At 52.0% G+C, this 15,953-nt stretch overlaps 1 protein-coding gene across 1 annotated transcript in view; it reads left to right on the forward strand.

Annotated features, from left to right (window-relative positions):
* The window catches only part of CRACR2A (calcium release activated channel regulator 2A), a 103,947-nt gene extending 91,686 nt beyond the window's left edge, over positions 1-12,261 (forward strand). The window contains exons 16-18 of the mRNA XM_030834684.3: positions 6,184-6,285; positions 8,536-8,612; positions 10,129-12,261. Of these exons, the coding sequence (XP_030690544.1) occupies positions 6,184-6,285; positions 8,536-8,612; positions 10,129-10,213 (264 nt within the window). The 3' untranslated portion in view covers positions 10,214-12,261. The remainder of the gene's footprint in view (positions 1-6,183; positions 6,286-8,535; positions 8,613-10,128) is intronic.
* The last annotated feature ends 3,692 nt before the right edge of the window (positions 12,262-15,953 follow it).

The following is a 15,953-nucleotide window of genomic DNA, read 5'->3' on the forward strand; positions in this document are numbered from 1 at the left end:
GGGAGGGACAACCGTATACTAGAGCTGGGAAGAGGCAATGCACATAGTCTGGGATTAGTAGGGATGGATGGAGAGAAACTTACAGAACTACACCTTCTGCCATTAGTAGGGGGCTGTAGTTTCTAAGGCCCCTGTTTTGCAGAGAGCCCGGGATCTAGCCAGGAAGTGGAGCGTCTGGTTGAATTGGAAGGTGGTGGTGGAGGTGAAGAAATGTCAGAGGGCCATCGTTGCAGCTTGAAGCATGAGCTCGGCCATTCTGCAGAACGCTGGGTCGAGCACTGCGTGGCTGGCCTGTTCCTGCCCAGGGTAGGGCTGGGAAGCGTCTCCGGCACGCACCCCGCCAGAGCCACTCCCCAGTGGAAGCTGAGCTGAGATGGCAGATCCACCTGTGGCTAACTCAGAATTATCCCCATGTGGATGGGGCTCCTCTGTACACTTTGTAGTTTGCGTTTTCCTGCTTTAAAATTTTAGCAGAAGGTACCGGTAAATTTTAAATGATGATTCCAAGCTTAGATGGACATCAGGATCACTTGTGAAGCTTTCGAACAAAACAGACACCAGGGCCCAAAGAGAACGATTCAGGTCCCGGAAATGCAAAACACAAAAAACCCCAAAACAGCAAAAGTCCCCCAGGTGGTTTTGTTTCTCAGCCACCACGGATTCCAGCCTAAACAAGTGCTTCTCAAACTCTAATATGCATGAAGCCTCTCCTGGAGACCCGGGCTGGGGCCTGAGATGCTGCATTTCTAACAAGATGCTGCATTTCTAACAAGATGCTGCATTTCTAACAAGTTCCAACAAGCCAGCGCTGCTGGTCCAGGGACCACACTTTGAGAAGCAAGATTCTAAATCCTTTTCAAAGATGTTTGTGTTCCTTCAGCAAGAATTTGCAGGGCACGACCCACGTGCCCAGCCCGCGCCACGCGCTCTGGAGGACTCAGTGTGATGCACCGGTGCAGCGGCCCCAGGGTTCTGCGAGCAGGTGCTGGAGGCTGTGTCAGGTGGGGTTGTGTGTTGAGGATATGGACCCGTGGCGTCATAAATGCAGTTGTTCTCAAGATTCTTGAAAAGCTGAGTCGTTCCGCCTTGGCAACCAGCCATCAGAGACGTCAGGTGATAGATTAAAACTTCACACCTAATTGGATCGGAGGGGAACTGAAAATAATCGGCCCTTGATGTTTGTGGCGCACCTTGAATTTCCGTAGCACCCCCAGCGCTTCGCCAGCCCCTTGCCAGGAGAAGGGAGGGTGGAGGGGGAGCTTTAATGACAGGCTTTGGGTTCAGAAGCCTTATTATTAAGTGAATCGCGGCCAGCTGTTCCCAGCGCCCCTTCCCCCATCAACCTGAAAAGCCGTACCCAAGGAAAGGGCTGACATTGCCACGGATTATACACGGCAAAGACTGACTCCCAGATTGCGACGGGCAGGAACAGCGGCTGGGGAGGCGTGGAGTTCCCTGCAAAGGATATTCTCATCGTCCCAGCCCAGCCACCACCTGGCCGTGAAACGTGGGCCAGTCACTCCACGAAGGGGTGGACCAGAGGGTCTGGAAGGTTTCTCCTGGCCCCCACGCTCTATAGGGTCTGGCACCTGACTCTCTGGGGGGCCGGGATGGAGCAGGTGTGTGTGTGGATGGGAGAACCCTGCCAGCCCAGAGGGAACCGAATGCCTTGGGCACAAGAGAAGGGGCGACTGCTCTGCCTTATGAGGTGTCCTGCCCCACAGCCCCTCCTCTCCCACCTCAGCACCTTTACCTGGCCCGCAGGTCTCCTGCAGGAAAGACCCAAGCGGGGCCCACACACGCTCTGTGCTGATTCTCCCGCCATTTAGCTTTCCTGTGCACGTCCAGGGAATCGAAGCAGTTAGACCTTCCTACCGACTCAGCATCCCCCACTCTCCTGACCACCACATCTCGGCTGCGTGGTGCTGGTTTACCCAGTCCAATCTAGAGGAGAAACTAAGGGCCCCATGTTTAGACCGTGAGGCACCCTGGACATCTGAAGACTTTGGGGCCTGTGTCAGGTAGAGAAGATAGGATATGGTACAAGCCCGATGGGCTGGTATTCCTCCCGAATCCAGATGTTTGGTCCGCACTGTCTGTAGTCCTGGCTTCTCGTCTGGATCTTTCTGTCGTCCCCAGGAGCACTGTCCTGTTAGGCCTGTACATCAAGGAAGTGGCATCTGACCCAAGTCATCAACCAGCAGGACCAGTGCCTCTGAGCCAGAAAAAACCATGGAGATGAATCTCACGCAGCCTCTTGTTTTATAGCTCTGCAGCTTTCCTCTCCCTTCCTGGACGGCTGACTGGCTCTCACTCTGTGATCTTTGCCACCGGTGACAACGTACAGCACACGGCAAAAAACAGCGGTTTGATTTTCCTTTTCCCCACGTTCCGAGCTGAGCTCAAAGTGCTGGCGGTTGAGAACGAACTACGCAAATAAACCTTGTTTTGACTCATCGTCCGGGGGGGCGGATAAATATGGAAACCCCCAATATATAATTTTGCAGTCATTTTCTTCTGAGCATAAATGCATGCTTTAATGTGCTGAGAAATTTTTTTGTTCTGCCTCTGGAGAAATAGCAGCACTAAGTGCTTTTTCTTGCCTCCTAGCAAATAGATATTAACACACACGCACACGCACGCACGCGCACACGCGCACAGGCACACGCGCACACACACGCACACACGCGCACACAGCAACCAACCAAATGCAACAGCTGCACGTCCTGAGCTGAAAGCCAGCCCTTGCTCTGAGTTGACAGCTTCTGTAAGCGAAAGTCAGAGACGGGGAATCTTTTGCATTTCAGCAAGTCTGTCTTCCACGAAGTTCAAGTTCAGAGAAAGGTAACTGAAGTGGTGGAAGGTGGAGAGACTTGCTTGTGTGTCAGACCAGCTCTGGAGCCCACCTCACAGCTCAGGGAAGAGGGAAGGAAGAGAGGAGGGATCCGGGTGGGTCCCACGGAGAGACGTGGCAGAGCCAGACAGAGCCTGGGCCTCCTGCACAGAGCCTGTGCCCAGCCCGGAAGCTGCCCTCAGACCTGTCCCTCTGACCTGGTGTGCCCATGGGACTTCAGCAACTTCTATAAAAATGTCTACAGGGCTTCCCTGGTGGCGCAGTGGTTGAGAGTCCACCTGCCGATGCAGGGGACGCGGGTTCGTGCCTTGGTCCGGGAAGATCCCAGATGCCGCGAAGCGGCTGGGCCCGTGAGCCATGGCCACTGAGCCTGCGCGTCCGGAGCCTGTGCTCCACAACGGGAGAGGCCACAACAGTGAGAGGCCCGCATACCGCAAAAAAAAAAATGTCTACAGACATTGGGTGGCCTTAGACTTAGTCACCAAAGGAGGTGTCCTTTGGACTTTTAAAAGTAAGTGTGGCTTCATCTGGTGGATAATTATGAGCCCCTTTGTCCAAGCAGCGGACAGGCCAACACCCTCGTTAAGTAGGTGAATGATGTAAAGTGTAGGCAAAAAGCTCACGTCTCGAGGTTCAAGTCAGAGAGGACCATGAAGCCCCCAGCCCAGCCCCAGTGCCTCCTGTGTCGAAGGGCGACCTGGGGCCGGGGTGAGGGTGCCTGGCTGCCTGCAACGGGTAGCACACGCCCTGGCCTTATGTGTGTTCTCACTTATTTTTGCCACGTCTTTGGAGATAGGCCTGATTCTCCTACATCAGCACAGGCCAGGGCCCTGGGAGGGGAAACGAGGGGTCCAGAGAGTCTGTATAAGAGGGGAACACTGCAAAGGGCAGAAAACCACCACTCCAGCTGGGGCCAGGGCTTTTTTTTCCTGCTCCTTCTAAGCTCTTTTATTTTTATTTTCTTAGCCAGGAAGCACTTTAGGAAGGAAGACTGCCTCTCCTTTTCCAAGAGGCAGCCCGGCTGCTCATGGTGCGGGGCCCAGATGCTGGGCTGACTGTTCCTACCTCATCCTATTTGGTCGTTCAGGACCTGGCATCCCCTTTACAAGGGAGGAACAAGCCATCGCCCGTAACAAGTAATACCAGGTTCCAGGCTAGAATCCCACCCTGGGATTTCAAGTCTGATGCTCTTATTTTCAGAGCATTTCCATGTCAAGAAATCCCACCAGCCTTAGTCATTCCTCACACATCAATCTACAAATATCTCTCTCGCGCGTGTGCTGCAAATAGCAAGTCTTCTGGCCCACATTCCTGATTCTTCCCCTTTTCTTCCTTTTCTATGAAAAACTCTTCACGCAAGTTTCTGCGGCACAGCACAGGTGGGGAGCAGGGTATTCCCAGTACCCGCAGTCCGGTTAAGAGGGAGCCTTATGGTCCACGCACGTAGCCATCAGTGGGTTTCTTACTTGCAGATAACTGGAATGTGGCCAAGTCTACCCAACACATCCACCACCATGTGCGTAAGTCAATCTACTGCTGAGGGCACTGTAAGATCTTGGGCCTCTGAGTCATCGTCACGAATGTTCATTACCATCTCAACACGAATATGTGGAAACACTGCCTTTAGAGAGTTCCGGTTAATGAGACACTAAATAGCAGAGAGGTCATTGGAAATAGTAGTTCAGAGCGAAGGATTAGAGAAAGGTGGCCCCGTGCACTAAAGGGTGGGTGCTCAGAGCGCTGACTTCGCTGGGTGCTCCTGGATTCTCTGAGCTTTAACGTTCTCATTTAATACGTGAGAGGCTTTTCACTACTGAACTACAATAAAAATGAATGTGTAGGGCTTCCCTGGTGGCGCAGTGGTTGAGAGTCCGCCTGCCGATGCAGGGGACATGGGTTCGTGCCCCGGTCCGGGAAGATCCCACATGCCGCGGAGCGGCTGGGCGCGTGAGCCACGGCCGCTGAGCCTGCGCGTCCGGAGCCTGTGCTCCGCAACGGGAGAGGCCACGGCAGTGAGAGGCCCGCGTACCGCAAAAAAAAAAAAACAAAAAAAAATGAATGTGTAGATTGAGGAACCACGGACGCTTCATTTCGAATGTGATGCTATTTAAACCCAAATCAGGTGACCTGTCAGATGGACCATGGACATTTATTTGATGGGGTCTAGGGTAAAGCAGACGAACTGTTGGCGAAAGTAGCCACCGGCAGGCTTCTGGTGTCCCACGGCCTTCTCTACTTAGTGAAACAGAGCTGCAGTGAATAACTGTTTATTACCGAATTATGATTAAAAGCCCCTAATTAAATATCTCACAAAGCAAAAATAACAACCTGCGTAAATGTGAACATTACCATATTGACTCACTCAGTAGCTATGCGTCCTGGGCCCTTGGGGTGCAAAGACCCTGGGGTGCAGGGACCCTGGTGTGTAGGGACCCTGGGATGTAGGGACCCTGGGATGTAGGGACCCTGGTGTGTAGGGACCCTGGGATATAGGGACTCTGGGGTGTAGGGACCCTGGGATGCAGGGACCCTGGGGTGCAGGGACCTTGGGGTGCAAAGACCCTAGGGTTCAGGGGCCCTGGGTGCAGACACCCTGGGGTGCAGGCCCCTGGCTGATATGACACAGGACAGCCCCTGGAGGAGTAAGTAGGGTTGAGCCCTGGAATAAACCTGTCCTTCTGGCCCATGAAGTGCGACTGCTGTGGCTCCCGTTCTTCCCGATCAGGGCTCCTTCAGAGCCAGGGCACCCAGCACAGGGGTCCCCATGGGGTGACCTCCAGGGAGGCACATGACAGTCACGGATCACGTGCTGTGGACCCAAGACCGTGACTCGGATGTGGACCCAGCCCTCGGGAGCTACGTGCCCAGTTCAAGGCCGCCAGAGGTACACTGCTGACCGTGCAGCCCCTGGGCCTCCTCAAAAGCCCCTTGAGCAACTTCTTGTTCACTCTGGTCACATCGATCAAGTCTGATCACCTGGGGACGCCCTCGGGGGCTCCGTACGGACACCTATTGTACCAGCGCCAGCTGTGCCCTAGCCTGCTCCCAGTGCCAGGTCATGGGGAGCGGGGTAAAGGGGGGGGTCCCTGCACTGAGAGGGCTGGGAGGCACCCAGAGGCAGCCTTGAGCACCTTGCAGAAGCCCGGCAAACTGGGGCTCTGGGAGATGGTGGTCCCCTCTGTGCTTTGGGGTGACTCTGCTACCACCAGCCTTCATGGCAGCAGTGGGTTCGCAAGCTAGTTTGTGTCTTTGCAGCCAGTGTTTCCACCTGCCCTTCCCGGTTCTCCCTAAGGATGCTTCTCTCAGTTGGGGGATTATCTGTTCCGCAGGAAGCTGTGGGAGACCGCATTCCCGTTCTTCTGCTGGGCAACAAAGTTGACAACGAGAAGGAGCGGGAAGTGCCGCGGGGCCTGGGAGAGCAGCTGGCCCAGGTGAGGGGCGCGCATCCCCGTCTGTCTGGACAGGGAGGGACCCCGAGGGGAGTCGGGCATGTACCCCAGAGGAGAGCAGCTGGCCCAGGTGAGGGGCGAGCATCCCCGTCTCTCTGGACAGGGAGGGACCCCAAGGGGAGTCGGGCATGCACCCCAGAGCCGGAGTGGGAACCTTCTCTGGGAGCCCCCTGTGAAGTCAGCAGGCGGGCTGGGTGGTGTCCTGGCATCGTGGGGCTGGTCCAGCTGCCGCACGTGGAAGTTTCCGCAGAGAACTTGACTCAGGTGTGGGGAATTTCCCAGATTCTCTTCCTTGGAACTCAGAACTATGAATCCTCAGATAGTAGGAGGTTACTTATTTCAGTCCCCCAGCTGATCCTTGAATCCCATCATCAGTGTTTCCCTACTTGGTTGCCTTCAGGGATGAAACACTCACTGCCTGTCGGGCAGCGTGCTCTTCCTTGGGCAGCTCTGTTAGAGCATCCATCCTTCCTACCGAGCCTGAGCGTCCAAGCTGCAAACTCCAGATAAATTCAGGGCGGGCACTGCAAAGCCAGCCATTAAAATGAGCATCGACCCTCTTGCCCAAGCAGGGAACTGTCGCGGCGTGATGGCAATCAGGCAGCAACAAAAGCCATGCTCGCTCCTTGCTTCCTGTACTGCTTCAGAGTGGTTTTTGGGGAACTGTGTGTCTGGGGAGACAGGGCTTCCCAGCCCCAGGATTCCATAATTCTCCGTGTGCTTTGCTCCAGACAGGGACTCAGGACCTCAGAGGCTAGGAAAGCAGGCACAGGTGGTGAAACTCAAGGGAAAAAGGAAGAAGAGAGTCCCACAGCTGCATGTCCATGGGCTGCATCCACAATTCCCAGTCCAAGGAGCTCTGAGCACAGAGGTTTTTGCATTGCGTTTGGCAGAAAAATCCTGACCGGAACCGATGTGAGGCTATTTATGGGTTTTGTTTACCTCACTTTGAATAAATATTCAAATATTTCACTGAAGAATTATTAATATATTTGATTATAGCCTGCTATCCCAGATCCACAGAGGCTATTATATAATATGTATTATAGACAAGTATTCACTTTCTAAAACTCAAAAATTCTGGATTCCAAAATGCATCTGGATCCAAGGTTTTTGATTAAGGAAGTGCAGACCTGTGTTTTTAGTTTGTCATCCCATTTTCTTTTCTTTTCTTTCTTTCTTTCTTTTTCTGTCTTTCTGTCTTTCTGTCTTTCTCTCTTTCTCTCTTCCTTTCTAGTGGAAAAAAAACCCTGTGGCTCTGAGAAGTTAAGTGATTTATTCAAATTCTCACCCGGCCCCAGGGGTGGGGTCAGGACTCGAAGCTGGAAGGCAAATCACATCTCCCAGTTCTAGGTCCTGCATGCTGCCCGCACGCACACAGAGCCTTAAACCTTCCACAGATGGAAGGGGAGTCAGGGCCCAACCGAGGCGTGCAGGGACCAGACCAGGTGAAGGCAGAGGATGGAGCTGGGCCAGCGTTCGCGGGGCCTCCTGATCTGCAACCACAGAAGTGTCTGCACTCAGCTACCCGTCCCCCCAGGGCGTCAGCCTCCAGGGCTCATGCCAGATGCCATTAGCATTGTCATTAAGGAAGCAGGAAACCTATTAATGGGAGTGACAAGTGGAATAAGATGGGCCTTGGCCACGACACCCCTACCTCCACTCTCACAGTCCAGCTTCTGCCTAGCAAAGTGATGGACAATTGTCCTGTGAAGCCAGTGCGGATGGCGCGGGCAGCGGCGTATTAATTAACTGGTGTATGAATTAACTGTGCCCGTGTCCTGGGGAAAGCAGGCTGCTGGGAGCCCCGCTGTGACCCAAACAGGCCCACCCGCCATTCGTACCCTCCTGAGCCTCAGTTTCCCTGCCTGTAAAGTGGGACGGATGTTGCCCACCCTGGCCTCTGTGTCTCGGCCTGCATCACAGGCTGGTGTGAAAAGAAAGGAGCCCGTACATCCCGGACAGCAATTCCAGAAAGTGTAAAACACGAAGGCAGCACTGTAGGTCCTATTGTTTTATAGTTGTTACGGCTCCCCTGAGAGATAGTTCCAGAGCCTGCATCAGTCAGGGAGCAGGAGGGACAGAAATCAACCTGGTACAGAGTGGGGAGGGGACGACACAAGGAAGTGAGGGTGTGGTAAGTGCAGAGGGGCATTCTCCCATGCCCCCCATGGCTCCCTCCAGCCCCCCCCCCCCATATTCTCCATCATGCCCTCTGTTCTCTGATTCCAGGAGCACAACCTGATCTTCTACGAATGCAGTGCCTATTCCGGTCACAACACCCAAGAGTCCGTGCTCCATCTGGCCAGGTAAAGGGACACCACTCAGCCGGTCCCTCTGTCCATCTGAGCCATCTGGGTAGAGCGGCTGGAGGCCTAGGCCTTTGTGTGGGACCCCAGGGGTGAGGGACAGCCCCCCGAAACACAGTGACAAAGAGAAAGCCTCGGTGCCTGTCACCCCGCCCGCCCCCCAACTGCAGTCTTCTGAGCCGTAAAGCCTGCCTTCTTCCCAGGGATCCTCTATTGAAATGCAAATCCTCCTGGGAAGGGTCAGATCAGAGGCCCCTCAATGCTGGCTACTATTTTAGCAGGGATTAGTTGGCAGCCAGCTGGGTTATACCGTGGGCTCCTGGGGGAGGGGGAGGGGAACCCAAGGAGAGGGGCTGCGGTGGGGGACACAGAGGCACCCGAGAGGACAGCACTCAAAAGATCGGCCCCACTCTGCCTACACTGAGGGTAAAGAAACAGAACCACACAAGCCCCATCTCAATCCTTGGGCAATTCACTCGTTCATCCATCTAGGCATCCATCCACCCCTCCCTCCATCTATCCATCCCTCCCTCCATCCACCCCTCCATCCATCTGTCCCTCCACCCCTCCCTCCATCCATCCATCTATCCATCCACCCCTCCATCCATCTGTCCATCCCTCCCCCCATCCATCTGTCCACCCCTCCCTCCATCCACCCCTCCATCCATCTGTCCATCCCTCCCTCCATCCATCTGTCCATCCATCCAGCCGGCAAATACTGACTAGCGCTCATTTTGCGCTCAGCCTTCACCTTGGGGCATCTAAAAAATATTTTTATTTGAGTAACTAAGAGCTCAGGACAACTTCTTCAATGCACTGGAGAGGCGCTGGGGTTATGGAAGACGTAGGGAGCTATGGGGAAAATTCTAGGGTTTTCTCTGCCACTGATTCCCGGGGCAAGTCACCCTGCCTTTCTGAGCTTTGCCCCCAGCATAGGAACATCCATCGTATTTTCCCTGCCCACTCAAGGGTTGTGAAAATCAGAAGACATGCTTCAGGTGAAAGCTCTTGGAAGGTATAAAGCAGGGATAAGATACTTAATGCTATTTTTAATCCTTCACCTCTTATAGTTAATCTGGAGCTGTGCTCATGCGGGAAGCCCCACCATAAAGTTAATAACCAATAAATATAATTTCTGAGCCTCTGCTGTGTGCTGGGTACTGTGATAGGCTGCAGAGACAAAAGATACAGTCTCTGCCATCAGCCTCACCCTCTGCTGAGGGAGCCAGCACAGAAGCAGGGCATTACACCCAGTGATGGGGCTATAATGGAGAAAGGATCCACATGCTATCAGAGCATCAGGGGAGACTTCCTGGAGGAGGTGTTATGAAGGACGCATATTGACTACACTCTGGCTTTACAAATTATAGTCGTGCACCTGTGCTCGCCGGGGGAGACTTGGAGGACTCTCTGATGCTCTGGGGAGGGTGGGTCCCTCCTCATGACCCAGATGGCCTGTAACCTGAGGTGCCTAGCAGCTTCTCTGCTGCTGACACTCTACCTTCCCCTCTCCCAGGATCCTCAAGGAACAAGAAGACACAGTGAGGGAGGACACCATTCAGATTGACCGCCCCGCCAAGAAGAAAGCCTGCTGCGGCTGATACAGGTCCCCTAGGACTCCCACCCAGGCCTGAGGCCACAGGGCCTACCCTGCCTCCTGCACAGATGCCCTCACCAGGGCCCACCCAGACCTTTATCCTTGTCAGCGATGTTCCCCCCCCCAAAGGAAGGAAAACACATCCCGTCAGGAAAGCTGCTCTTGGAGCCTCTTGGGGTCTTTCTCCCCCTTCTCTGTCTAGACCCAGTTGCCTATTCCTTTCTTGTTTCTCCCCCCAGCTTGGTTTCCTGGGGAGACAACAGATGGGCTTTTCCAGAGAAGCCACCACGTGCCTTTCCCACCTCCCTTCTCGCCCCCTGCCCTTAGGAGCCTCAGCACTGAGGTTGCCATGGCAACTAAGCAAGGCAGACTTGCTGCTTCCTGTAGGCCAAAGCCACAGCACTGGGGCAGCTGGTCTGGCCTCGGAGCCTGTTCTCTGGATGGCAGTGGGATACCCTTGGCAGGTGCTTCGTGGACGTTGAGATGCCCACAGGTGTTGAGAAGAGCACACCGGGGCACCTGCATCCTGTCCCAGCCTCTCCCCGCGCTGGTCCTGCTCCTTCCCAAGCTCCCGGGTCCCTCCTCTCTCAGCAGCCACCATGCCTCCAGTGTTTGTGCCCTGGGTTCTCTGGAGCCGCGCCTTCCAAAAACCACAGCCTTTGCTCCCCGCCGCCCACCCAGACCCCCGACGCGAAGCTGGAGCGTGGGTGACAAATGTGCACCTGGGGTCAGCGAGTGGCTTCTAACTGCTTGACTTTGACTAGGAGACGGAAAGAGAGCCAGGGCGACAAAGCCACCTGTTGCTGAGCAGAGAGGCCATGCCTGAGGGTACAAATAAGGGTATATAGCTATGTAAGAGCCATTTTCTAGATGTTTCTCAAGATAGCTCTTCAAAATTTGTACATGATGAATTAACAGGGTAGATTGACAGGCGGGCAGGGGGGCCCAACACCAGGTCCGCAGTTACTGATTTCACTTTATGTTACTTTTTTCTAGAAGGCTCTATTTTCTTTTTAAAGTGTGGCTGTGATGTTGACACTTTGCTGGGGTCTGAGCGTGAACAGAGGGTAGCTGTCGGCCTTGGCACCCCTGTGAGGGCCCCGGCACAGGGCACTTGGATGGAGGGGACTGATCTGGGCCCGTGTGTGGGCCCGTGCGCTAGGTGGTGAGGTCCCAACCCCTGGCAGCGCTCCAGCGTCCCTGGCTGGTGTCCAGTGGGTTGGCAAGGGCACTCTTGCCCTGGCTGGGGGTTTGAATGCAATGATCATAAACATCACTGCCTATGACCATTCTAGGGCTAGACCCAGGCCCCCCGTAGGAAATCGGGTGATGTCCATGTGCGGTGGGGCATGCAGGAAGGAAGGGAGCAGAGAGTATCCACGGGCCTCCAAGAAAGTGATTCAAGACACCTGCACACAGCCAGCCCGACCGCGGGGCGGGAGGGAAAGCCACTGGCCAGAGCTCCCAAGGGTATTCCTGTGGCCTCTTTCCCAAACCAGCCTCAGGGTCAGAACCCATGGGCCACAAGCAAGCGGCAGCCGCCGCGTGCAGACTTTCTCTCTCGTCCAGCCTTCGTAGGCCCCTGGGAGCCCACAGAGGTGGGGGACAAAAGCAGCACTGGGCACCAGGAGGTGCCCAGGACCTTGGGCAAGCCTGCTCCCTCCCGGGCCCCCGTCGCATCAGTAAAATAAGGGGTGGGCTGTTTCACGCTTCAGGTTCTTCCTGTTCAGAGGGCTTGTGTCTAACTTATGCTGGCCCCCAGTCCGGGTGTGAAGGGACCCACAGGCAGCTCCTTTCCCTAAGAGAGGGCACTGCTGATGGTCTCACTAGTGGGATGGGTCACCCAGAAGTGGCTCTCCAATGTCAGTGTGTGTGCATGTGGAGGGCAGGTAGAAGAGAGGGGACAGCGTGGAGAAAGTGAACAAGCTCTCCCACTTCTGACAAAAAACAGAGCTGTCAACGGGACTCATGGGGCCAGCAGGCGGTAGCCGGGGCTCCCTGAGCCCACAGGTGCCTGTGTACCCAGACAGTAGTCCCTGGCTTGGGTTTCGAGCAGGGTGGGCTGGCCCTAGTGCCTGGCCTTCCGGCATGTTCGGTAAATCCCCACGAACCCGCAAAGATCCAGGCAGAAAGAGGGGCAGGAAGGGTCATCAGTCCTCTGCTGCTTCCTTCTCCAACCCCACCTGAAAAAAAAATGGCAGAGAGGGACCTCAGAGAGACTCAGACGTTCTGTGTCCCTGGGTCTCAGCTGCCCCTTCCCTCCCCATTCCTTTGAAGCAACCCCAGTGGCCGCCAGCCCGGCCCAGAGCCTAGCACCGTGTGTCAGAAAAGCCTCCTAGCTCCACCCCCTTGCTGCTGGCATGACCCTGAGCAAGTCCCTTAAGCAGGTTTCCTGTCTGTCTGTAGACGGGAGGTTTCCATGTCTACCTCACAGGGATGTTTAGGGATCACGGGAGGCAGTGCGTGTGAAGTGCCCAGGACACATAGGTGCTGACAAGGAGGGGCTGTGGTCATGGTCAAGGTCGAGTTTCTGCCCAGACCCCTTGCCTTGCCTCAGTTTCAGGTTGAGCAGCAGCTAACACTAAGCGTCCTCCCATAACTGGGAACTGCACGGACACCACCTCGTTTGTGCGCCTGCTTGTCCAGCCCATTCCCCCGGCTTCTGAGCTTGTGTCCAGCGCTGCCTCTTGGCCCTGCCCGTCTTTGTCCTGCGGGTTTCCTGGTTCTCCAGTCGGGCCCACGTCCCACCACCCTCCCTCCCTGCCGTGGTTCTCCCGGACTCAGCCCGTTCCCGGTGCTTACGCAGGGATGCCCCATGCTCGCTCCCCGATTCTGACTCCTTGGGCTTCTCCCGGGTCTGCTGCTGCCTTCACCCTGAGTGGCCCCCGCGAGCTCCATCACCACACCGACAGCCCTGTCGCTTTGCTCCTTGTCCCGCACTTATTCCCCTCACAGCCCCTCTGGGGTCTTTTCTGTTCCTCTGTGATACCCCGACTTTCTCCCACTCTCCCCGCCCTGTACTCTTTCCCCAGTGTTCATACCTCTGCCCAATCTTGGAGTCCCCTCCCCCCTTCTCTCCCCCAGGCCCACAGGCGGCGTCTGCATCCTCCATCATAAATGGCTCAACCCTTTGTCTCTGTCATGAGTGGTTACTGCTCCAAATGGTCTTAAACCAATTTCAGCTAAGGTGTTAATGCCAGTGGTGTTCAGGGCCATATTGATACTCTAACAAAGAACTTTAAAGGAGAGAAAACTTTAACTCAAAGGAGTAAATCCTTAGTGCTAGACTATTAAGCACCCTAATGAGTCATGGGGGTCAAATATTTAGGACAGAGCTGCTTCTCCTGTATCCTCTTAAAGATCTCAGTTTGCTTCATGTACTTTGGGGCTCTGTTTCTAAGTTCTTATATATTTTAAAAAAATGTTTATTGGAGTATATAGTTGATTTAGAATGTTGTGTTAGTTTCTGTTATACAGTAAAGTGAATCAGTTATACCTATACATATATCCACTCTTTTTTAGGTTATTTTCCCATATAGGTCTTTACAGAGTATTGAGTGAGTTCCTTGTGCTCTACAGTAGGTCCTTAGTAGTTATCTATTTTATATATAGTAGTGTGTATATGTCAATCCCAGTCTCCTGATTTATCCCTCCCTTGGTAACCATAAGTTTGTTTTCTACATCTGTGACTCCTTGGTAACCATAAGTTTGTGTTCTACATCTGTAACTCTATTTCTGTTTTGTAAGTAAGTTCATTGGTACTCTTTTTTTCAGAATCCACATATAAGCGATATTATATGATATTTGTCTTTCTCTGTCTGACTTACTTCACTCACTTGTATGTCTATAATTGTATCTCTTCTTGAGGAATTGACCCTTTATCATCATAAAATGTGCTTCTTTGTCTTTAGTCACAATTTTTGCCTTAAAGTCTATTTTGTCTGATGTTAGTACAGCCACTCCAGCTCTTTTGGTTGATACATCTTCCGCATGATATATCTTCTCTACCCTTTTACCTTCAACCGATTTGTGCCTTTGAATCTAAAGTGGTTCTCTTGTAGACAGCATGTAGCTGGATCACGTTTTTAAATCTTTTCTTCCAGTCTCTGCTTTTTAATTGGAAAGTTTAATCTGTTTATATTTAATGTGATGGGTAAAGTATGATTTGTGTCAGCCACTTTGCTATTTCTTTTCTGTATTTCATATGTCCTTTTTGTTCCTCTATTCCTCCACTACTGCCTTCTTTTGTTGTTTGTATTAGTTATTTTCTACTATACAACTGTAATTCTCTTGTAATTTTATTTACTATGTATAATTTATTTGTTTTCTTGGTGGTTGCCCTGGGGGTCACCATTAATATCTCAATTTACAACAGTTTGGATTAATAATGACTTAATTCCAATAGTATAAAAAATTTGTTCCTGTATAGTTTCCATTCCCCCCTCCCTGTTATTATTATAAATTACATCTTTATACATTTTATGCCCATCAACATAGATTTGTATTTATTGCTTTATGCAGTTGTCTTTTAAGTCAGTAGAAAGGAGTTACAAATAAAAAATACATTTATAGCATCGTAATTTATTTATGTAATTTTACCAGTGCTCTTTATTTTTTCATGTTGACTGAAGTTGCTATTTAGTGTCCTTTTATTTCAGTAGTATTTCTTGTAGGGCAGGTCTGCTAGAGACGAACTCTCTCAATTTTGTTTATCTGGAAATGTCTTAATTTATCCTTTAGTTTTGAAAGATAGTTTTACCAGATATAGAACTTTTGACTGACAGGGTTTCTTCCCCGCCCCGGTCAGTACTTTGACTTTACCATCCCACTGTTTCTGGCCTCCATGGTTTCTAATGAGAAATCATCTGTTCATCTTATTGAGGATCCTCTGTATGCGATGAGTTGCTTCTTTCTTGCTGCTTTCAAAGTTCTTTGTCTTTGTCATCCAGTGGTTTGATTTTTATGTGTCTAACAATAGATCCCTTTGAGTTTATCCTACTTGCAGTTCACTGAGCTTCTTGGGTGCATAAATTAATGGCTTTCATCAAATTTGGGGGGGGTTGGTTATTATTTCTTTAAATATTATTTTTGTTTCTCTCTCCCTTTTCCTTCCTTATAGAACCTGACTGTGCATATGTTGGCATGCTTGATGGTGTCCCACAGGTTTCTGAGGCTCTGTTCATTTTTCTTTCTTTCTTTTTTATTTGTGTTCCTCAGACTGGATAATCTCAATTGCCTTATCTTCAAGCTCACTAATTCTTTCTTCTGCCTGCTCAGATATGCTGTTGGGACCCTCTAGTGAATTTTTCATTGTACTTCTAGTGAATTTTATTATTGTACTTATCAACTCCACAATTTCTGTTTGATTCTTTTTGATAATTTCTGTCTCTTTATTGATATTCTCTATTTGGTGAGACATTGTTCTCACACTTTCCTTTAGTTATTCAGACATGGTTTCCTTTAGGTCTTTGAACATATTTTAAATAGCTGGATTTAAAATTTCAAAGACCTCACGCTGGTAGCCCTCTGCCCTGTGCACAAATGAAGCTCTGCTTGCCATCCCTGCTTTCTTTCTCCCACTTCACACAACATAGCCAGGACTCTGGTCTCCTTCCTTAGCCCCATCCCAAACCTCCCCCCCAAAGTCTTTCTTCTCTTCTAGATTGGAGGAGGGACCTTAAAATCAGAAGTTGTTTAGATCTGAGAAACCCTCCCCTCCACCTTGAGCCTTTGGCTGCCCTGCT

Source organism: Globicephala melas, chromosome 10 (assembly GCF_963455315.2).
Source record: "Globicephala melas chromosome 10, mGloMel1.2, whole genome shotgun sequence".
Classification (NCBI taxonomy): domain Eukaryota; kingdom Metazoa; phylum Chordata; class Mammalia; order Artiodactyla; family Delphinidae; genus Globicephala; species Globicephala melas.